The 24,692-nt window shown below is 47.4% G+C and overlaps 1 protein-coding gene across 2 annotated transcripts; it reads right to left on the bottom strand.

Annotated features, from left to right (window-relative positions):
• Positions 1-251: 251 nt before the first annotated feature.
• On the bottom strand, positions 252-19,968 carry RAB29 (RAB29, member RAS oncogene family). Of its 2 annotated transcripts, XM_038749761.1 has the most exons (5): positions 19,569-19,968; positions 12,050-12,121; positions 10,537-10,718; positions 8,900-9,021; positions 252-3,150 (listed from the first exon to the last, which is right to left on the bottom strand). In XM_038749761.1, exons 1-5 carry the CDS (start codon positions 19,690-19,692, stop codon positions 3,036-3,038), a joined length of 615 nt encoding a protein of 204 aa, XP_038605689.1. In that variant the 5' UTR covers positions 19,693-19,968; the 3' UTR covers positions 252-3,035. The 2 variants fall into 2 exon arrangements, with proteins under 2 accessions (XP_038605689.1, XP_038605690.1); XM_038749762.1 differs by lacking the exon at positions 12,050-12,121.
• Between the last annotated feature and the right edge of the window lie 4,724 nt (positions 19,969-24,692).

The raw sequence follows: 24,692 nt of genomic DNA, 5'->3' as shown, positions 1-24,692 counted from the left end.
CTGTATTTCAACCTGCAGAAAATACGTCTTGTTAAATCAGCCAAAGCAAGAAATGTGGGGACCAGATCACATCAACAGGATCAGGGCATCGTGACCTGAGAGTGAAGAGGCAAGGAAAACCGACACCTCTATCTTCTCAGGAGCAAAGGGAATCTTAATCTCCTTTCCCCCACCCTCCTACAATTCTCCTGACACTCAGAACTCAGAGACGCTTTGATGAACTTTCTCATTAAAGGACGATCACTATCAAATGAATACCAGACTTTTTATTTCCCACTTGTGATTTTCACAATAAAGTACCTTTATCATGAAGCTGTTAACCTATGAATCACTACAACCCAAATCGTGTTTATTACCATACAACCAAATAGAGGGGGAAAAAAAAAGGTTTAAAAAAAGTCTCACAGGGCTGTGCAAAAGTTGTATTTAGGGGTTAAAAAAAAAAAAAGCTCTCCACAGCTTGACCTCTTTTCTTTTTCTGGTGCCTGCTTTCTGTTTCTCATGGCATCCACGCTCCTCTGGTGAGTCATCGAGCTTCCAGCTGCTACCCTCTGAATCGACAACTGGATTCAAAGGCGTAGTCCCAAGGCTGGGAGGGCTTGACCGGGAATGGAGAGGACAGGGTACAGTGTCCTCCCAGGAGCCCGGGAAGAGGCCGGAATTCCACGGAAAGACGACACATCCAAGTGGGGAGAGGGTCACTGCTCAGACGAACAAGGCCAACGCCAAAAGAGGGGTTGGGCGACTGCACGGTTGGTTTTAAAGGTGAATTTCCCTAAAGAGTCGGGGGCCCCCCGCCCCGGCTCTGAACAGAATTCCTCTTGAATCCGTTGGGCAATGCCCACGGTTAATACAGAGGCCACCGAGCCACCGCCTCACTCTTCAGACCTGATACAGGGGCAAAAAAATCCAAAGCCGAGAACCACATGAAGCAAGGTGACTTGAAAACAGCAAAAGGCGTCCCTGTTGTAAGCCTTTCCCCTCCAGGGTTGTGGGCAGGAAATGTGTCTACCAACTCTGTGGTATTGTACTCTCCCAAGCCCTGAGCACAGTGCTCTGCACACAGAAAACGCTCAGTAAATACCATCGATAGACTCGTTTCCCTAGGCTGGCCTCTTTGGCCTGGAAAAAGAAAAAAAAGGAAGGATCGGGGTCCTGGGGAAGATGGGGATGAGGAATTGACTGGAGCTGCCAAAGACCTTGCCCATGCAATCATCACCGTTATTCCTCAGAGGTCTTCCGAGCCTACTTCTTCTCAGAACGGCCAATTCCCAAGCATCTTCCATTGCTTCGAAACTGACCCACTAAATCATTTGCCTACAAAACCAAGCAGTTCAGTCTTGCCCCCGGAATCTGGTAATTTCAAATGGCATTCCCACTTCAGGTCTCTCATCATAGAGGAATGGCCTCTTCCAGGCCAAATGTTTGGGTCACTGCCCCTCCGGGGGAACCACACGTGGCCACAATTTGCCGTATCCCCTCTATTTAGCTGAACAGCTATTTAGCCTGCCAAGGCCTGGGTGGCTCAGACCCGTTAAAGGGAACCACCTTAGCTAGCACGTCTTTTGCAACGTGCTAAACTCTTCCTCCGGCCAGTCGGACTGAGGCCGGAAGGAGCTTTCAGGCCCCAACTCACCTTCTCCTTCAGACTCATGACACAGAAGCAGGGGCGGAAACAAGGGGCTGCATCCAAGGGAGAGAAGAAAAGCAAAAACACCACACATACCCCCATACAAAGTGCCTCCTATTAAGCATCTCCCAGGAGCTTGGAGTATTCTGGTGTGCTTGCTAGGATCAGTGCAGAATATAGGGGTGTATACTCTGTATACTCGAGCCTGGAAGCCAAGTTAAAAGTCGAGGCTTGTAAAATCCAGGACCGAACCTTGCACATAAATGACCAAGTCGATTTTTTCTTCCTTAAAGGCACAGTTTGTGAGAGCAGCTGTCTCTTCTGGGAGGCTCATACTCTTCCATTGGCTCTAGAGACTGAGTAGCCCTTCCAAGTTCACTGTCCCCTGGGGTATTCAGACAAACTGTCAAAAAGGTGACCCCCCTCCTCCACCCTCAGCACGCTATTTGCAGAGATATGTGTCAAGAACCCCACGAACCCCAAAAGCCTGAGCCATACACCATACTCATGAGAACAGCTGATGAGGTAATATATGAAACTGGAGAGAACTCGAAATCATGCCACAGCCCACGCACAAGAAAGAAAATACGGATACTTTCTAACCGCAAATGATGAACCCTTCAGGTGGATTGATTAAAAAGTTCAGCCATTCTTGAGCAGGTAGAGACAGGGAAAGAGCAAGAAAAGAGAAGAAAGGGACAGTGGGTGGGGGTAGAAAGGGAGGGAGAGATCATTATGACTTTGGTCAGCAGCTGGTCCCAGGTTTCTGCTAAACTACAAGGCTGCCTGGCTGTATCATTAGAAGATGCAACTCCAAATCTGGCCCTTCCAAAGCCAGGTGGATGATGGTAGATACACAGTCTATGATGGAGCAATCTGGACAGAGATGTTTGGTGAATAATGGTTTGATCATTGGTTTTTCAGGCAAAGTCATGTCATTTCAACTGAGTCCAAAGCCTTCTGACCAGGCAGCGTTCAAGGGGGGAAAAAAAAATGGGTGAAATGGTTTCCATTTTCCCCTCAGTTCCCCACCCACCTTTAAAATAAACCCAGGAGTGCATCATGAGGAAGAGTCCCCCCATGCAAAAAAAAAAAAGAAGAAAAAAGAAAAAGGTCTTCCTTCCAAGGCTAGTGCCTCAGAAATGCTACCTTCAGCAATGCTGCAGCATAGAGCAGACGACCTCAAAAAGGAGACGTGTAACTAGGGCTCCTGTTTTCAGAGCCGAGAAATAAAGGATCGCTCCCTGATCTTCTGAGCAGGTGATGATGGACTGGGAGAACTTCATCAGGCTTCTGGATCAGTTAGGAGAAGGAAAGGCAGGGAAAACTGGAAAAGGGTAGTAGTATAGGGAGGTCCTGAGATGTGGGATGTCCTGAGATGTGGGATGACCGCAGCCAGTCAACGCTAACAGCATGTCCAGCCTGGCGTGGGCCCGGGCTGCAGGTTGATGTAGTCCCCTTGGCTGGGCAGAGTGCCGAGCCCATCTCCTGAATTCATCATCATCTTTTCAACGAGGACTCTACGAAACAAACCAGAGGTCAGGAGGCGGGGAAAGAATAGACGGCAAACCCGTGAGAAGCAGCGTGGCCTAGGGGAAAGAGCGCAGGCCTGGGAACCAGGGGACTTGGGTTCTAATTCCGGCTCTGCCACAGGTCTGCTGGGTGACCTTGGACAAGTCAGTGCACTTCTCCATGCCTCATCTTTAAAATGGGGATTTAATCCTACTCCCTCCTTCTTAGGCTGGGAGCCCTATGTGGTACAGAGACCGTGTACAACCTGATTAACCTACCCTCATGCTTAGAACAATAGAATAGAAAGCACCTAATACCATAAAAAACAAAAACCAAGACACCTGCTCTCAAACCGTGAGCCCCTTGAGAACCAGAAACCGTTTTAATTCCCCAGTTCTCAGTTCTGTGTGGGTCACTCTCCACACAGTAAGCACATACTACTACTGCTACTACTACTAAATACCATCACCACCACTGGGTTCTCAGCCTTGTGGGTCAGCATTTAATAATAATTGTGATATTCAATAATAATAATAATAATAATAATAATGGTACTTGTTAAGCACTTACTATGTACCAAGCACTGTTATAAGAACTGGGGTAGATACAAGTCAATCAGGTTGCCACGTGGGACTCACAACTCTTAATCCCCATTTACAGATGTGGTAACTGAGGACCAGAGATATGAAGTGACTTGCCCAAGGCCATACAGCGGACATGAAGCAGAGCTGGGATTAAAACCCAGATTCTTCTGATTCCCTGGCCTGTGCTCTATCCACTAAGCCACACTGCTTTCATTCATTCATTCAACTGTATTTATTGAGAGCTTACTGTGTGCAGAGTACGGTACTAAGTGCTTGGGAGAGTACAATACAACAATAAACAGACGCATTCCCCGCCCACGAGCTTACATTCTGGAGCAGAGGAGACAGACGTGAATACAAATACATACAAATTACAGATATGTCCCTGGGTGCTGTGGGAGGGAGGGGCGAGCAAAGGGAACAAGTCAGGGCGATGCAGAAGGGAGTGGGAGATGAGGAAAGGTGGGTCTTAGTCTGGGAAGGTCTCTAGGAGACAATGTGCTTCAGAGAGGCTTTGAAGTGTGGAAGAGTGATTATCATCATCATCATCATCATCAATCGTATTTATTGAGCGCTTACTGTGTGCAGAGCACTGTACTAAGCACTTGGGAAGTACAAGTTGGTAACATATAGAGACAGTCCCTACCCAGCAGTGGGCTCACAGTCTAAAAGGGGGGGATTATCTGTCAGATCTGAGGAGGGAGGGCATTCCAGGCCAGAGGCAGGCAAGACTGAGGCACAGTGAGAAGGTGTTTGTTAAGTGCTCACTACGTGCCACGCACTGTACTAAGCAGTCAAGTAGATGCCCGATAATCAGGTTGGACACACCTCACCGAGCCTCGTTCTCGCCTGTCCCGCCATCGACCCCCGGCCCACGTCATCCCCCGGGCCTGGAATGCCCTCCCTCTGCCCATCCGCCAAGCTAGCTCTCTTCCTCCCTTCAAGGCCCTGCTGAGAGCTCACCTCCTCCAGGAGGCCTTCCCACACTGAGCCCCTTCTTTCCTCTCCCCCTCGTCCCACTCTCCATCCCCCCATCTTACCTCCTTCCCTTCCCCACAGCACCTGTATATATGTTTGTACATATTTATTACTCTATTTTACTTGTACATATCTATTCTATTTATTTTATTTTGTTAGTACGTTTGGTTTTGTTCTTTGTCTCCGCCTTTTAGACTGTGAGCCCACTGCTGGGTAGGGACCGTCTCTATATGTTGCCAACTTGTACTTCCCAAGCACTTAGTACAGTGCTCTGCACACAGTAAGCGCTCAATAAATACGATTGATGATGATGATGATGACACAATCCAACCTTTCCAGTGTCCAGCCCCTTGGAGAGTGGAGAGAGATCATAAGCCTTGGCCTGTCAGGGGTTGGCAGTAGTCGGTAGTGGGGAATCCTGGATTTTCCTCAGGGGCTGCATTAGGAGAACCAGCCATGTAAATAAAACCCAGTTTACCATTTGAGAGAAGCAGCATGGCCTCATGGATAGAGCATGGGCCTGCGAGTCAGAAGGACCTGGGTTCTAATCCCGCTTCACCACACGCGACCTTGGGCAAGTCACTTCACTGCTCTGTGCCTCAGTTACTTCAACTGTAAAATGGGGATTAAGACCGTGAGCCCTGCATGGAACAGGAATTGTGTCCACCTCGATGTGCCTGTATCCACCCCAGTGCTTAGTACAGTGCCTGACACGTAGTAAGTGCTTAAAAACCACAATTATTATTATTATTATTTGAGAGAGGGTAGGAACCATCCCCAGTGTGAGCAGCAAAGCCATACAGCAGAAGTCAAAAGCAGGACAGACCCCAAGAGTTTGCCAGGCAGCTTGGATTCATTCATTCAATCGTATTTATTGAGCACTTACTGTGTGCAGAGCACTGTACTAAGCGCTTGGGAAGTACAATTTGGCAACATATAGAGACGGTCCCTACCCAACAGTGGGCTCACAGTCTAGAAGACTGTGCTGGAGACTGGATAGATCAGGGAATGAACTGTGAGCCTCAGGGCTTATTATGACAACATAATAATAATAATAATAATAATGGCATTTGTTAAGCGTTTACTATGTGCCAGGCACTGTTCTAAGTGCAGGGAGGATACAAGGTAATCAGGTTGTCCCACATGGGGCTAAGAGTCTTAATCCCCATTTTCCAGATGAGGGGACTGAGGCCCAGGGAAGTTAAGTGACTTGTCCAAAGTCACACAGCTGACAAGGGGCAGAGCCGGGATTAGAACCCATGACCTCTGACTCCCAAGCCTGTGCTCTTTCCTCTAAGCCATGCTGTTTCTCTGTGCTCAGCCCTGAAGAGCTAATGGGATCAACTTCTTTCACCCACACATGGCCCTCCCAAAATGCAACCGTACAGTGAACTGCTTAGACTGATTGCCCTCTTTGTCAATATTTTTTATATCGCCTCCTCCATTACAGTGTAAGCAGCCTGGCCTAGTGGAAACAGCACGAATCTGGGAGTCAGAAGGGACCCGGGTTCTAATCCAAGCTCTTCCCCTTGGCTGCTGTGTGACCTTGGGCAAGTCACTTCACTTCTCTCTGTCTCAGTTACCTCAACTGCAAAATGGGGATTTAAGACTGGGAGTTCCAGGTGGGTCAGGGACTTTGCCCAGCCTGATTATTCTGTATCTATCCCAGTGCTTAGTACACTGCCTGGCACATAGTAAGCGCTTAAATATCATTTAAAAACTGCAAAATGGGGATTTAAGACTGTGAGTTCCAGGTGGGTCAGGGACTGTGCCCAGCCTGATTATTCTGTATCTATCCCAGTGCTTAGTACACTGCCTGGCACATAGTAAGCACTTAAATATCATTTAAAAACTGCAAAATGGGGATTTAAGACAGTGAGGTCCATGTGGGTCAGGGACTGTGCCCAGCCTGATTATTCTGTATCTACCCCAGTGCTTAGTACACTGCCTGGCACATAGTAAGCACTTAATTATCATTTTAAAAAGTGTAAACTCCTTGTGGGCAGGGAATATAATCATATTTCCACTGTAATTTCCCAAAGTGCTGAGTGGAGTCCGTTGCCCCCAAGGGGTGCTCAATAAATACCACTTCTTCTGAGGAAAGAGTAAGAACCATAGAGAATAAGAGAAGAGAGAAGCAGCGTGGCTCAATGGAAAGAGCCCGGGCTTTGGAGTCAGAGGTCATGGGTTCAAATCCCGGCTCCGGCAACTGTCAGCTGTGTGACTTTGGGCAAGTCACTTCACTTCTCTGGGCCTCAGTTCCCTCATCTGTAAAATGGGGATTAAGACTGTGAGCCCCCCCGTGGGACAACCTGATCACCTTGTAACCTCCCCAGCGCTTAGAACGGTGCTTTGCACATAGTAAGCGCTTAATAAATGCCATTTTTATTATTATTATTATTAATAATAAATTCAGTTTTGAAACAGTAGAAGGGGAGTGTGGCTCTAGAAACAGCCCCACCCTCCTTTCTCTCCCCTTCTTCCCCAAAGTAAAAACCACACCAAGCACATGTGAATCAGCATAAAAAGTCAGTCCAAAGCAAGGGACGACTGCCTTTAGTCTGGACAGAAACTCTCCGGGCCCCCAAGGGACCTAACCCACATTAGAGAAGCAATGTGGATCAAAGAAGCAGTGCGGATCAGTGGAAAGAGCACGGGCTTGGAAGTCAGAGGTCATGGGTTCGAATCCCGGCTCCGCCACTTGTCAGTTGTGTGACCTTGGGCAAGTCACTTAACCTCTCTGGGCCTCAGTTCCCTCATCTGTAAAATGGAGACAGACTGTGAGCCCCACGTGGGACAACCTTGATCACCTTGTATCCCCCCCACTGCTTAGAAGCTTGGCACATAGTAAGTGCTTAACAAATACTACCATTATTATTATCGGCAGCGTGGCCCAGCGGAGAGAGCCCGGGCCAGGAGGCCAGAGGAACTGGGTTCTAATCGCAACTCTGCCACTTGTCTGCTGTGTGACCTTGGTCAAGTCATTTCACTTCCTCAGGACCTCATCTGTAAAATGGGGAGAAAATACCTGTTCCCTCGCCCACTCAGACTATGAGTCCCAGGTGGGACAGGGACTGTCTCTGATCTGTTTATCAGCGCTTAGTAAAGTGTTGGCCACTTAAAAAGCACCTAACACATACCACCATTAGTATATTATTATTACCAGCAGCAACACTACCAGGTGGGCTTCAGACCCACTTATTGGTTTAAAGAACAAAGGCCAACTTCAGGCTGGAACCAGCCATAGGAAGCAGTGTCCTCTTTAGTCATCCGAGAGGAGGAGGGTGGAAGGAGAAACTGAGGCTCCACCCTCCCCAATCTCTGGCCAGCATTTTCCAGGGGACTGGAGGCACAGGGTGCTCTCTGAACGATTCATTCGTTCAGTTGTATTCATTGAGTGCTGACGGTGTGCGAAACACTTCACTAAGTACTTGGATGATGATGGGAACAGCTGAAAGGAAGAGATTCCCAGAGTCCAGGGATTCTGACTTGATGGGACAAATGGATTTCCCCTCCCACTTAAGACACACGGGCCAGAATTCATGAGAAACAGTCAGGATAACAATGCCAACTAAATTAATAGTATTTATTGAGTGCTCACTGTGTGCAGAGCACTGTACTAAGCACTTGGGAGAGTCCAATATAACAGAGAATCCAATTCATTCCCTGTCCAAAATGAATTTACAGCCTAGAGGACAAGCAATGCCTGGCACATAATAAGCACTTAACAAATACCATCTTTTTTAATCAGTCAATCAATCAATCGTATTTATTGAGCACTTACTATGTGCAGAGCACTGTACTGAGCGCTTGGGAAGTACAAATTGGCAACAATTTTTAATTTTTCATATCCACTGGCATTTACCACCTTTGCCTATCCCAGTGGCATTTATTCAGTGCTTACTGTACTAAGTGCTTGGGAGAGTCCAATGTGTCCCACAATGAGCTTATCGTCTAGAGTGGGGAGAGACAGACGTTAATCTCAATAGATAATTCAGAATATATAATTTAAAGATATGTACGTAGGTGCCGTATCCGAGAGGTGGTGATCAGCTGCCCTCCTCTCTGGCCATGAGACTGAGCTGCTCGATCGGCGCTAAGGTTTCATTTCCCCATTCCGGGGAGGAGAGGAGATGGGCAGAGCAGGGAAGCCTTTCCCCGGGGGGGAAGGGGGCTGAGCTCAGCTGTCACCTACCTCATGGCCTCGTTTATGTTCTTGTTCTCTTTGACCGACGTCTCCGTCCAGCCGGTGAAGCCGTTCTCCTTGCTGAACCGGTCAATTTGGTCTCTGGTCACTGCCCACGGAGTCAGGTCACACTGCGGGGGAGAATGAGAAAGAGGGAATTATTTTCCCCCTTCCCGCAAATCAAAGAAGCCCTGCACAAATGGCTCGATACTGAAACCCTATCTGGCTTCCTCCTCATTATTCCCAGGGCTTCTCTGGATTGTAAGGTCTTTGAGGGCAGGGAGCATGTCTACTGAGTCTATTGCTATGTCCCAAGCTGCTAGTACAATGCTCTGGATACAGTGGGTGCTCAGTAAATATGATTAGCTCACGATGACTCCCCCACCACCTAGACTTTAACCTAGATTTTTACCTGCAGCTTCCCAGAAGTGTCAATAAACGTTCATCATCATCATCAATCGTATTTATTGAGCGCTTACTCATCAATCGTATTTATTGAGTGCTTACTATGTGCAGAGCACTGTACTAAGCACTTGGGAAGTACAAACTGGCAACATATAGAGACAGTCCCTACCCAACAGTGGGCTCACAGTCTAAAAGGGGAGACAGAGAACAAAACCAAACATACTAACAAAATAAAATACTAATAAAATAAAATCAGATACCACTGATGCTCCCCATTTCATCTTATAGGGTTAGAGGGAAACCCAAAGAGTTGCTTTTTATCCATGTCTGAGGGAAGTAGGCATGGTGGAGGGGGAGAGAGGGTAGAATTTTATTACAAACTAATCAGACTGGACAAAGCCACGTCCCACGTGGGGCTCACGGTCTTAACCCCCATTTTACAGGGGAAGAAACTGAGACCCAGAGAAGTGAAGTGACTTGCCCAAGGTCACACAGCAGACAAGTGGCGGAGGTGGGATTAGAACCCAGCTCCTCTAACCCCCAGACCCTTACTCTTTCCACTAGGCCACTCTGACAGTTCTGCCCCATGTTCTTCTTACTTAAAATGGTGAACCCCAAGTGGGAAAAGACTGTGTCTGACCTGACTAACCCAGCTCTTAAAAGCACACAGTGCTTACTGTGTGCAGAGCACTGTACTAAGCGCTTGGGAAGTCCAAGTACGTTCATCATCTTAGCTCCCCTAAAGACGCTTTTCTATTACACAAAGCGGTGAACCGAGGCCCAGAAAGAAAAAGGGACTTGCCCAAGGTGACCCAGTTTAGGGTTGAAAAACTCTCAGTTTTAGGGGGCTGGATTTCAGGGCTGTTCCTGTTCTCACCTTCAGTGGAGGAGCTAGCTGCCTCCCCTCGTAATTAGAATAATTATGGTTTTTGTTGAGCACTTACTATGTGGCAGGCACTATACTAAGTGCTGGGGCAGACATACGCATATTGGGAGGCTCACAGTCTCAATCCCCATTTTAAGAGGAGGTAACTGAGGCCCACAGAAGTGAAGTGGGTTGCCCAAGATCACACAGCAGACAAGTGGCAGAGCTGGGATGAGACCCTTCTGACTCCCAAGGCCATGCTCTATCCACTATGCCACGCCGCTTCTCCCCTTCCCCCACCATCCCCGATCGCAGTCCGATTCCCCCCTCCCTCCCCGTCCCCCGGCAGCCCCCCCAGCCCCCCAACCCCGCACACCTTGTTGGCCAGCAATAGGCAGGGCACGGGTTCCCCATTGGGCAGAGTAAGCTTGCTGTCCAAGTCTTGTTTCCACCGCTGGCTATTGCTGAATGTGGTGGCATTGGTGACGTCAAACATAATGACACAGGCCGAGGCCTCCCGGTAGTACAGCCGTGTCATGGAGGTGAAGCGCTCCTGCCCTGTCGGCACGAGGAGGGAAAAGGCCATCAGTGGACATCTGGACATCAAAGGGGGACAACTGTGGAGAGCTGGAGTCCATTTTTGCAACTTATTTGACCCGCACTTTATTTTACTGGCTGCCTCCCCAGCTAGATACTCAATAAATACCACTGAGAGATTGAAGCACCTTGAGGGGAAGAATCGTGTCTATTCAATTGTTTGTACTCTCCCAAGCGCTCAGATCGGTGCTTTGCCCAAAGTAAGCACCCAATAAATACGACTGAATGAATGAATGAATCATCTCTTCTAGACTGTGAGCCCACTGTTGGGCAGGGACCGTCTCTATATGTTGCCAACTTGTACTTCCAAAGCGCTTAGTACAGTGCTCTGCACACAGTCAGCGCTCAATAAATATGATTGAATGAATGAATCATCTCTGCACACAGTAAGTGCTCACCACTGATTGATCAATCAATGGTATTTATTGAGCACTATGTGTACAACACTGTACTAAGTGCTTGAATAAGTGCTACCAATAAATACCTTATAAATACTATTGACTGAATGGAGTTGGTGTGTTGTCTGTTTGTAGGTAGCCCCAATCAACGGCATTTTTTGAGTTCTTCTTCTCCACGGAGCACTGTCGTAGGAGCTTGGGATGGTACAATAGACCCTGTTTAAGACATCTTGCTGAGGGGCTGACTGGCTCCAGAAATCCCCATTCTATAAACTTTTTTAAAAAATAAGGTATTTGTTAAGCACTTACTGTGTGTCAGATACTGCAGTAAGCACTGGGGTAGAGACCAATTAATCAGGTTGGACACAGTCCCTGTCCCACATACAGCTCCCAGTCTTAATTCCCATTTTACAAATGCTGCAACTGAGGAGCAGAGAAGTTAAGTGACTTGCCCCAAGTCACAGAGCAGAAAAGTGGAGGCGCCTGGGTTAGAACCCACGAGGCCACGCTGCTTCTAACCCCTCCCCACCAAGAACCGGACTGAGGACAATCAATCAATGGTATTTGAGTGCTCACTATGTGTAGAGCACTGTATTAAGCACTTGGGAGAGGTCAACAGAGTCAGCAGACATGTTCTCTGCCCACGACGAACTCACAGTCTAGAGCAGGAGACAGACCCCAACAGCACAATCCCACAGCCACCAAGTAGCTGCTCCCAAAGGAAAAGTTCCTACCAAATGCCTCCTCTCTCAGTTTCCCAAACCCCTCCTCTTTTATATCTCCTCCCAGTTAAGGAAATATAACCTCTCCTGGCAGGGCCAAGGCTGGCTCCCCGTCGGAGGCCATCAAGCCAAACAGACACGGCTTTTTCCCTCTCTGGAATTCCCAGCTCACCTGCAATATCCCAGAGCTGGAGGCGCACCATCTCCGAGTCAGACCACTGGAGCACTTTCAGAGCAAAGTCCACTGAGGATCACCAGAAAAGAAAGCCAATTAAAAACCTTCCATCCCCACTCTCCCTTAACTGACGTATGAGACATTTTATGATGCTTCTATGGATGTTTTATAGGTTGTTTCTATGGCCTGTCTGCAGTTTATTTAAATGCCTAGTCTCCCTCTCTAGACTGTGCGCTCGTTGAGGTCAGAGAACAGAGTTCAATAAGACTGTGACTAAAAGTCTTAAAAGTCAGACTTTTAGACTGTGAGCCCACTGTTGGGTAGGGACCGTCTCTATATGTTGCCAACTTGTACTTCCCAAGCGCTTAGTACAGTGCTCTGCACACAGCGCTCAATAAATACGATTGACTGATGCTCAGTCTGGGAAGGCCTCCTGGAGGAGGTGAGCTCTCAGTAGGGCCTTGAAGGGAGGAAGAGGGCCAAGTCACTTCGCTTCCCTGTTCTTCAGTTTCCGCCTATGCAAAATGGGGATTCAACGGGCAAAGTGACTGCTTGGTAACTCATCGCTGGCTTGAAAGTACTCAATCACCTTGCCCTCTTCCAGTACGGCTCAGCCCACACACTTGGCTCCTGTAATTTTTAATCAATCAATCAATCAATCAATCGTATTTACTGAGCGCTTACTATGTGCAGAGCACTGTACTAAGCGCTTGGGAAGTACAAATTGGCAACACATAGAGACAGTCCCTACCCAACAGTGGGCTCACAGTCTAAAAGGGGGAGACAGAGAACAGAACCAAACATACCAACAAAATAAAATAGGATAGAAATGTACAAGTAAAATAAATAAATAAATAAATAAACAGAGTAATAAATACGTACAACCATATATACATATATACAGGTGCTGTGGGGAAGGGAAGGAGGTAAGATGGGGGGATGGAGAGGGGGACGAGGGGGAGACTGTGAGCCCACTGTTGGGTAGGGACTGTCTCTATATGTTGCCAATTTGGGCTTCCCAAGCGCTTAGCACAGTGCTCTGCACATAGTAAGCGCTCAATAAATACGATTGATGATGTAATGGCAGTTTCTTACTGTACCATGACCTCATCTTTTTCGACACCGACCCTTCGCCCACGTTCTGCCTCTGACCTAGAGCACTCTCCCTCCCCTTCAAAGCCTTCCTGAAGGCACATCTTCTCCACGAGGCCTGCCCCTCTTTTATTCCCCTTCAGCTCCCTCCTGCATCACCCTGACCTTCTCCCCTTTATTCACCCCCTCTTCCAACCCCACCACCCTTACGTACATATCTGTAATTTATTTATGTACATTAATGCCTGTCTCCCCAACTAGACAGTAAGCTCGCCAAGGGCAGGGAATGTGTCTATTATATTGTTATAGTCTACTCTCCCAAGCTCTTAGTACAGTGCTCTGCACACAGTAAGCGCTCAATAAATGCGATGGATCAACTGGGATAGTGGATAAAGAACAGGCCTGAGAATCAGAAAGTCTATGGGTCCTAATCCTGGCTCTGCCACTTATCTGATCTGTGACCCTGGGCAAGTCACTTCACTTTTCTGGGCCTCAGTTACCTCCTCTGTAAAATGGGACGGTGAGCCCTCCGTGGGACAGGGACTGGGGCCAATCTCCCAGACGGTGAGTTCGTTGTGGGCAGGGAATGTCTCTATTGCTGAAATGTACTTTCCAAGTGCTTAGTACAGTGCTCTGCACACAGTAAGCGCTCAATAAATCAATCAATCGTATTTATTGAGCACTTACTGTGTGCAAAGCACTGTACTAAGCGCTTGGGAAGTACAAGTTGGCAACATATAGAGACAGTCCCTACTCAACAGTGGGCTCTATATACTGACTGAATGAATAAACACGATTGAATGAACCTGATTTGCTTGGACCCACCCCCAGAGCTCAGTACAGTGCCTGGCACATAGTTAGCGCTCCTCCCTTCAAAGCCCTACTGAGAGCTCACCTCCTCCAGGAGGCCTTCCCACACTGAGCCCAAACTCCCCTTCTTTCTTTCCTCCTCCTCCTCCTCTCCCCATCGCCCCTCCCTCCCTCTGCCCTACTCCCTCTCCACAGCACTTGTATATATTTGTACATATTTATTACTCTATATTTTATTTTTACATATTTATTACTATTTTATTAATGATGTGCATATAGTGATAATTCTATTTATTCTGATGGTATTGACACCTGTCTACTTGTTTTGCTGTCTGCCTCTCCCTTCTAGACTGTGAGCCCATTGTTGGGCAGGGACCGTCTCTATATGTTGCTGATTTGTACACAGTAAGCGCTCAATAAATACGATTGATTGATTGACTGTAAGCACTCAATAAATACGATTGAATGAATGAACAAATACAATTGAATGAATGAAATCCCATCATTGTTATTATCAGTGCCTTAGTTCCCTCATCTGTAAAATGGGGATTGAGACTGCGAGCCTCACGTGGGACAAAGTGATTACCTTGTAACCAACCCAGCACTTAGAACAGTGCTTGGCACATAGTAAGCGCTTAAACACCAAAAATAGTAATAGAGAAGCAGCGTGGCTAGGGAAGCAGCGTGGCTCAGTGGAAAGAGCCCGGGCTTGGGAGTCAGAGGTCATGGGTTCTAATTCTGACTCCGCCACATGTCTGCTGTGTGACCTTGGGCAAATCACTTAACTTCTCTGAGCCTCAGTTCCCTCATCTGTCAAATGGGGATGAAGACTGTGAGCCCCACGTGGGACAACTTGATCACCTTGTATCCCCCCCAGCGCTTAGAACAGTGCTTTGGACATAATAAGTGCTTAACAATTGCAATTATTATTATTATTATTAAGCCATAAGCATTATGGCTTAGTGGAAAGAGCCTGGGCTTTGGAGTCAGAGGTCACGGGTTCAAATCCCAGCTCCACCAATTGTCAGCTGTGTGACTTTGGGCAAGTCACTTCACTTGTCTGGTCCTCACCTACTTTCATTCACGCATTCAATCGTATTTATTAAGCGCTTACTGTGTGCAGAGCACTGTACTAAGCGCTTGGGAAGTACAAGTTGGCAACATATAGAGATGGTCCCTACCCAACAGTGGGCTCAGAGTCAAGAAACTTCATCTGTAAAATGGGGATTAAGACTGTCAGCCCTCCGTGGACAACCTGATCACCTTGTAACCTTCCCAGTGCTCAGAACAGTGCTTTGCACATAGGAAGTGCTTAATCAATCAATCAATCAATCAATCGTATTTATTGAGCGCTTACTATGTGCAGAGCACTGTACTAAGCGCTTGGGAAGTACAAATTGGCATCACATAGAGACAGTCCCTACCCGATAGTGGGCTCACAGTCTAAAAGGGGGAGACAGAGAACAGAACCAAACATACCAACAAAATAAAATAAGTAGGATAGAAATGTACAAGTAAAATAAATAAATAAATAAATAAACAGAGTAATAAATATGTACAACCATATATACATATATACAGGTGCTGTGGGGAGGGGAAGGCGGTAAGGCGGGGGGATGGAGAGGGGGACGAGGGGGAGAGGAAAGAAGGGGCTCAATCTGGGAAGGCCTCCTGGAGGAGGTGAGCTCTCAGGAGGGCCTTGAAGGGAGGAAGAGAGCTAGCTTGGCGTATGGGCAGAGGGAGGGCATTCCAGGCCCGGGGGATGACGTGGGCCGGGGGTCGATGGCGGGACAGGCGAGAGCGAGGTACAGTGAGGAGATTAGTGGTGGAGGAGCGGAGGGTGCGGGCTGGGCAGTAGAAGGAGAGAAGGGAGGTGAGGTAGGAGGGGGCGAGGTGATGGAGAGCCTTGAAGCCCAGGGTGAGGAGTTTCTGCCTGATGCGCAGATTGATCGGTAGCCATTGGAGGTTTTTGAGGAGGGGAGTGATATGTCCAGAGCGTTTCTGGACAAAGATAATCCGGGCAGCAGCATGAAGTATGGATTGAAGTGGAGAGAGACACGAGGATGGGAGATGAGAGAGAAGGCTAGTGCAGTAGTCCAGACGGGATAGGATGAGAGCTTGAATTAGCAGGGTAGCGGTTTGGATGGAGAGGAAAGGGCGGATCTTGGCAATGTTGCGGAGCTGAGACCGGCAGGTTTTGGTGACGGCTTGGATGTGAGGGGTGAATGAGAGAGCGGAGTCGAGGATGACACCAAGGTTGCGGGCTTGTGAGACGGGAAGGATGGTAGTGCCGTCAACAGAGATGGGAAAGTCAGGGAGAGGACAAGGTTTGGGAGGGAAGACAAGGAGCTCAGTCTTCGACATGTTGAGCTTTAGGTGGCGGGCGGACATCCAGATGGAGATGTCCTGAAGGCAGGAGGAGATGCGAGCCTGGAGGGAGGGGGAGAGAGCAGGGGCAGAGATGTAGATCTGGGTGTCATCAGCGTAGAGGTGATAGTTGAAGCCGTGGGAGCGAATGAGGTCACCAAGGGAGTGAGTGTAGATTGAGAACAGAAGGGGACCAAGCACTGAACCTTGGGGAACTCCCACAGTAAGAGGATGGGAGGGGGAGGAGGAGCCTGCAAAATTAATAAATGCCATCATCATTATTATTATTATTAATCCCGCTTTACGGATGAGGGAACAGCGGCCCAGAGAAGTGAAGTGACTTGCCTAGAGTTGCCTATATGTTGCCAACTTGTACTAAAAGTTGGCAACATATAGAGATGGTCCCTACCCCACAGTGGGCTCACAGTCTAGAAGCTAGAGAAGCAGCATGGCTCAGTGGAAAGAGCATGGGCTTTGGAGTTAGAGGTCATGGGTTCAAATCCCGGCCCCACCAACTGTCAGCTGTGTGACTTTGGGCAAGTCACTTAACTTCTCTGTTCCTCAGTTACCTCATCTGTAAAATGGGGATTGAAATTGTATGAGCCCCCCCGTGGGACAACCTGATCACCCTGTAACCTCCCCAGCGCTCAGAACAATGCTTGGCACATAGTAAGCGCTTAACAAATACCAACATTATTATTAAGACTGTGAACCCTCCGTGGGACAACCTGATCACCTTGTAGCCTCCACAGTGCTTGGCACATAGTAAGCGCTTAACAAATACCAACATTATTATTAAGACTGTGAGCCCTCCGTGGGACAACCTAATCACCTTGTAACCTCCCCAGTGCTCAGAATAGTGCTTTGCACATTGTAAGCGCTTAATAAATGCCATCATCACTATTATTATTATTAATCCCGCTTTACAGATGAGGGAACCGTGGACCAGAGAAGTGAAGTGACTTCAATCAATCAATCAATTGTATTTATTGAGCACTTACTGCATGCAGAGCACTGTACTAAGCGCTTGGGAAGTACAAGTTGGCAACATATAGAGACAGTCCCTACCCAACAGTGGGCTCACAGTCTAGAAACAGTGGGCTCACAGTCTAGTCCTCCCACGGTGGACTTGCCTAAAGTTGCCTATGTGTTGCCAACTTGTACTTCCCCAGCGCTTAGTACAGTGCTCTGCACACAGTAAGCGCTCAATAAATACGATTGAACGAATGAATGGTCACCCAGCTGCCAGTTGGCAGAGCCTGGGGTTCGAACCCGTGTGACCTCTGCCTCCAAAGCCCGGGCTGAGCCCACTGTTGGGTAGGGACCGTCTCTATATGTTGCCAGCTTGTACTTCCCAAGCGCTTAGCACAGTGCTCTGCACACAGTAAGCGCTCAGTAAATACGATTGAACAAATGAATGGTCACCCAGCTGCCAGTTGGCAGAGCCTGGGGTTCGAACTCATGTGACCTCTGCCTCCAAAGCCCGGGCTCTGCCCACTGGGCCACAGCGCTGCTGTGAGCCCACTGTTGGGTAGGGACTGTCTCTAGATAATAATGATGGCATTTATTAATCAATCAATCGTATTTATTGAGCGCTTACTGTACTTAGCAGCATGGCTCAGTGGAAAGACCCTGGGCTTTAGAGTCAGAGGTTGTGGGTTCGAATCCCGGCTCTGCCACATGTCTGCTGTGTGACCTTGGGCAAGTCACTCTACTTCTCAAAATCTCATCTGTAAAATGGGGATGAAGACTGTGAGCCCCCCGTGGGACAACCTGATCACCTTGTAACCTCCCCAGCACTTAGAACAGTGCTTCGCACACAGTAAGCGCTTAACAAATGCCATTATTATTATTACAAGTTGGCAACATATAGAGACAGTCCCTACCCAACAGTGGGCTCACAGTCTATATAATAATAATAATAATAATGACGGCATTTATTAAGCGCTTACTATATGCAAAGCACAGTTCTAAGTGCTGGGGAGGTTACAAGGTGGTCAGGTTGTCATCATCATCATCATCAATCGTATTTATTGAGTGCTTACTATGTGCAGAGCACTGTACTAAGCACTTGGGAAGTACAAATTGGCAACATATAGAGACAGTCCCTACCCAACAGTGGGCTCACAGTCTATATAATAATAATAGTAATGACAGCATTTATTAAGCGCTTACTATACGCAAAGCACCGTTCTAAGCGCTGGGGAGGTTACAAGGTGGTCAGGTTGTAATCATCATCATCATCAATCGTATTTATTGAGCGCTTACTATGTGCAGAGCACTGTACTGAGCGCTTGGGAAGTACAAACTGGCAACACATAGAGACAGTCCCTACCCAACAGTGGGCTTACAGTCTAAAAGACTTGTTAAGCGCTATGTGTAAAGCACTGTTCTAAGCGCTGGGGAGGATACAAGGTGATCAGGTTGTCCCACGGGGGGCTCACAGTCTTAATCCCCATTTTACAGATGAGGGAACTGAGGCACATGGAAGTGACTTCCCCAAAGTCACCCAGCTGACAATGGGTGGAGGAGGGATTTGAACCCATGACCTCTGACTCCAAAGCCCGGGCTCTTTCCACTGAGCCACGCTGCTTCTCAATATTTATTACTCTATTTATTTATTTTACTTGTACATATCTATTCTATTTATTTTATTTGGTTAGTATGTTTGGTTTTGTTCTCTGTCTCCCCCTTTCAGACTGGGGGAGGCCTTCCCAGACTGAGCCCCTTCCTTCCTCTCCCCCTCGCCCCCCTCTCCATCCCCCCCATCTTACCTCCTTCCCTTCCCCACAGCACCTGTATATATGTATCTACGTTTGTACATATTTATTACTCTATTTATCTTACTTGTACATATCTATTCTATTTATTTTATTTGGTTAGTATGTTTGGTTTCGTTCTCTGTCTCCCCCTTTTAGACTGTGAGCCCACTGGTGGGTAGGGACTGTCTCTAGATGTTGCCAACTTGGACTTCCCAAGCGCTTAGTCCAGTGCTCTGCACATAGTAAGCGCTCAATAAATACGATTGATGATGATGATGATGTCTCTAGATGTTGCCAACTTGGACTTCCCAAGCGCTGGGTCCAGTGCTCTGCACACAGTAAGCGCTCAATAAAGACGATCGATTGATTGATTGTACTTCGCAAGCGCTCAGCACAGTGCCCTGCACATAGTAGGCGCTCAATAATCGCGATTGATTGATTGATGGATTGATTGATTCCCGTGCCTGGCCCCCGCCGTCTCTCACCTCCCACGGTGGACTTGTAGTGTTTGCTGAAGCTGTCCTGGGAATAGCGCTGCACCAGGGAAGTCTTGCCCACGGCGGCATCTCCAACCACGAGCACCTTGAACATACGGTCGTGACCGGCCATGGCTGAGGATGAAGGAAAGGGATGGGGGGGTAACCCTGTTGGGGGCCCCCCAAAAAAGAGGCAGGCCTCAGCCCTTCCTCTCCCCCTTAGGGCACAGCCTGGGCACAAAGCTTCTTCTGTTGTTGCCAACTTGGACTTCCCAAGCGCTCAGTCCAGTACAGTAGGCGCTCAATAAATACGACGGATTGACTGATTCTGCTCCACACTCCTCCCCTTTCTAGGGGGGCTTCCTCATGGCGTCTCGTTCCCCCCCCCAAACGTCAGGCTGAGGCTGGGCAACTCCCAGGAGGAGGCAGAAAGGCCTCCAAGGCCCGCCTCCCCGTCACGTGCCCGCAATTCGACGCCGGCCCCCTCAGGCGACGCGGACTACATCCCCCACAATGCCCTGCGACAGAGGCGCGGGGAGATGGAGGGGCGCCGCCGCGCAAAGGAGCCTGGGGCGGGTAGTCCAAGCGAGGCGGGCGGGAGGCCCTGCGCGCCTCAAGGGCCTTAAAAGGGCCGACGCCGGGGCTTTGAAATCAATCAATCAATCATCAATCAATCAATCAGTCAATCAATCAATCAATCATATTTACTGAGAGCTGACCGTGTGCAGAGCACTGCACTAAGCGCTTGGGAAGTCCAAGTTGGCAACACATAGAGACAGAATAGATATGTACAAGTAAGATAAATAGAGTAATAAATATGTACAAATATATCTACATGAAACCGAAATGACTGTTCGGGTTAATCAATCAATCGTATTTATTGAGCGCTGACCGTGCACAGAGCGCTGCACTAAGCGCTTGGGAAGTCCAAGTTGGCAACATAGAGAGACGGTCCCTACCCAACAGTGGGCTCACAGGCTAGAAGGGGGAGACAGAGAACAAAACCAAACATACTAACAAAATAAAATAAATAGAATAGATCAATCAATCAATCAATCAATCATATTTATTGAGCGCTGGCCGTGTGCAGAATACTGCACTAAGCGCTGGGGAAGTCCAAGTTGGCAACATAGAGAGACGGTCCCTACCCAACAGTGGGCTCACAGGCTAGAAGGGGGAGACAGAGAAGAAAACCAAACGTATTAACAAAATAAAATAAATAGAATAGATATGTACAAGTAAGATAAATAAATAGAGTAATAAATATGTACAAACATATCTACATGAAACCGAAATGACTGTTCGGGTTAATCAATCAATCGTATTTATTGAGCGCTGACCGTGCGCAGAGCGCTGCACTAAGCGCTTGGGAAGTCCAAGTTGGCAACATAGAGAGACGGTCCCTACCCAACAGGGGGCTCACAGGCTAGAAGGGGGAGACAGACAACATAACCAAACATATTAACAAAATAAAATAAATAGAATAGATCAATCATCAATCGTATTTACTGAGCGCTGACCGTGCGCAGAGCGCTGCACTGAGCGCTTGGGAAGTCCAAGTTGGCAACATAGAGAGACGGTCCCTACCCAACAGTGGGCTCACAGGCTAGAAGGGGGAGACAGAGAACAAAACCAAACATGTTAACAAAATAAAATAAATAGAATAGATCAATCAATCAATCAATCAATCAATCGTATTTATTGAGCGCTGACCGTGCGCAGAGCGCTGCACTAAGCGCTTGGGAAGTCCAAGTTGGCAACATAGAGAGACGGTCCCTACCCAACAGTGGGCTCACAGGCTAGAAGGGGGAGACAGAGAACAAAACCAAACATACTAACAAAATAAAATAAATAGAATAGATCAATCAATCAATCATATTTATTGAGCGCTGACCATGTGCAGAATACTGCACTAAGCGCTGGGGAAGTCCAAGTTGGCAACATAGAGAGACGGTCCCTACCCAACAGTGGGCTCACAGGCTAGAAGGGGGAGGCAGAGAACAAAACCAAACATGTTAACAAAATAAAATAAATAGAATAGATATGTACAAGTAAGATAAATAAATAAATAAATAGAGTAATAAATATGTACAAACATAGATACATATATACAGGATATACAAATATACATGAAACCGAAATGACTGTTTGGGTTAATCAATCAATCGTATTTATTGAGCGCTTACCGTGTGCAGAGCACTGTACTAAATGCTTGGGAAGTACAAGTTGGCAACATATGCTGTGTGACTGTGGGCAAGTCACTTAACTTCCCTGGGCCTCAGTTACCTCATCTGTAAAATGGGGGTGAAGACTGTGAGCCACCACCCCCACCCCTGCACCCTGTGGGACAAGCTGATTACCTTGTATCCCTCCCAGCTCTTAGAACAATGCTTTGCACTTAGTAAGCGCTTAATAAATGCCATTATTATTATTATTATTATTATTCTAGACTGTGAGCCCACTGTTGGGTAGGGACCGTCTCTATATGTTGCCAACTTGTACTTCCCAAGCGCTTAGTACAGTGCTCTGCACACAGTAAGCGCTCAATAAATATGATTGATTGATTGATTGATTTATTAAGCGTTCACTATGTGCAAGGCACTGTTCTAAGCGCTGGGAAGGATACAAGGTGATCAGGTTGTCCCACAGCAGGTTTACAGTCTTCATCCCCATTTTACAGATGAAGTAACTGAGGCCCAGAGAAGTGAAGTGACTTGCCCAAAGTCACACAGCTGGCACGTGGTGGAGCTGGGATTAGAACCCATAATAATAATAATAATTATGGTATTTATTAAGCGCTTACTATGTGCAAGGCACTGTTCTAAGCGCTGGGGAGGATACAAGGTAATCAGGTTGTCCCACGTGGGGCTCGCAGTCTTAATCCCCATTTTACAGATGAAGTAACTGAGGCCCAGAGAAGTGAAGTGACTTGCCCAAAGTCACACAGCTGGCACGTGACGGAGCTGGGATTAGAACCCATAATAATAGTAATAATGGTATCTATTAAGCACTTACTACGAGCAAGGCACTGTTCTAAGCGCTGGGAAGGATACAAGGTGATCAGGTTGTCCCATGGCAGGCTTACAGTCTTCATCCCCATTTTACAGATGAAGTAACTGAGCCCCAGAGAAGTGAAGTGACTTGCCCAAAGTCACACAGCTGGCAAGTGGCGGAGCTGGGATTAGAACCCATAATAATCATAATAATAATGATGGTATTTATTAAGCGCTTACTATGTGCAAGGCACTGTTCTAAGCGCTGGGGAGGATACAAGGTAATCAGGTTGTCCCACGTGGGGCTCACAGTCTTAATCCCCATTTTACAGATGAAGTTACTGAGGCCCAGAGAAGTGAAGTGACTTTCCCAAAGTCACACAGCTGGCAAGTGGCAGAGCTGGGATTAGAACCCATAATAATAATAATAATAATAATATTAATGGTGTTTATTAAGCACTTACTATGAGCAAGGCACTGTTCTAAGCACTGGGGAGGATACAAGGTGATCAGGTTGTCCCACGGCAGGCTTACAGTCTTCATCCCCATTTTCCAGATGAAGTAACTGAGGCCCAGAGAAGTGAAGTGACTTGCCCAAAGTCACACAGCTGACAAGTGGCGGAGCCGGGATTTGAACCCATGACCTCTGACTCCAAAGCCCGGGCTCTTTCCACTGAACCACGCTGCTTCTCAAGTGTGCCTGGTTCCTATGTAAGCCCATTTACTGGTTTTGGCAAAGACAGGCAAGCACAAGTCTTTATTAAAGTGATAAACAATTGTATTTTTCCGACTCCTTGTACAAGCCCAGCTTTCAAGATTATTTTTATAGGGGCCTTTCTCTCAAAAGATGTTTTTAAAAAGGATTTTCTCTCCTAAAGTGTTTTGAAAAGGTTTGGGATCCAAAGCCCTTTTCCCCTTCAGCACCCCTTTCTCTTCAAATCAGACAAATAGAAAGAGGCAGACCAAGAGAGTTACTTCTCTTTTCTCACTTCCACAATCTCCTGGCCCACAACCCACTGGTAAAAGAGCCTAATGGGGGCCTAGTTGTTGTTAATCAATCATTGTAAAATAACATTACCCAGCCTCGTGAATAAGAACAAATAATCTGCAAGGCCACAAAAATACAAAAGATTTACACAGCCTGGTCTCTTCCTGGGTGTTCTGAAGTCAGCAGTACTCTCCACTGTCCTCCACAGGAATCAATCAATCAATCAATCGTATTTATTGAGCGCTTACTGTGTGCAGAGCACTGTACTAAGCACTTGGGAAGTACAAGTTGGCAACATATAGAGACAATCCCTACCCCACAGTGGGCTCACAGTCTAAAAGGGGGAGACAGAGAACAAAACCGCAGGAATTGCTGGTGGCCCTGATCTGAGCCAACAATTAATATTTTTTGTGTACTCATTGTGTCCAATCAATCACTTGTATTTACTGAGAACTTACTGTGTGCAGAGCACTTGGGAGAGTATAATACGGCAGAGTTGGTTGACATGTTCCCTGCCCTCAGAAAGTTTACAGTCTAGAAGAACCCTGACCCGGCTTTCGTGAGGAACAATAAAGGAAAAGCCAGAATCTCTCCCAAAAAGAGTTTAGTTTAATGGGAGGGAGGGAAGGAAGGGAGGGGAAGGGAGGGAATTAATCAATCAATCGTATTTATTGAGTGCTTACTGTGTGCAGAGCACGGAAGAGACCCAAGTACTAATCAAGCAGCATGGCTCAGTGGAAAGAGTCCGGGCTTGGGAGTCGGAGGTCGTGGGTTCTAATTCCCTTTCCACCACTTGTCAGCTGTGTGACTTTGGGCAAGTCACTTAATTTCTCTGTGCCTCAGTTATCTCATCTGTAAAATGGGGATTAAGACCGTGAGCCCCGCGTGGGACAACCTGATAATCTTGTATCTCCCCAGCACTTAGAACAGTGCTGGGCACATAGTAAGCGCTTAACAAATACTATTATTATTAAGAGAAGCATCATGGCTCAATGGAAAGAGCATGGGTTTGGGAGTCAGAGGTCATGGGTTCTAATCCCAGCTCTGCCACTTGTCAGCTGTGTGACTTTGGGCAAATCACTTAACTTCTCTTGTGTCTCAGTTGCCTCGTCTGTAAAAAGGAGGTTAAAAGTGAGCCCCACGTGGAACAAC

This window comes from Tachyglossus aculeatus, chromosome 7, assembly GCF_015852505.1.
Source record: "Tachyglossus aculeatus isolate mTacAcu1 chromosome 7, mTacAcu1.pri, whole genome shotgun sequence".
Classification (NCBI taxonomy): Eukaryota; Metazoa; Chordata; class Mammalia; order Monotremata; family Tachyglossidae; genus Tachyglossus; species Tachyglossus aculeatus.
The sequence above is the reverse complement of the archived record's forward strand: the minus strand, read 5'-3'. Positions and strand labels throughout refer to the sequence as shown.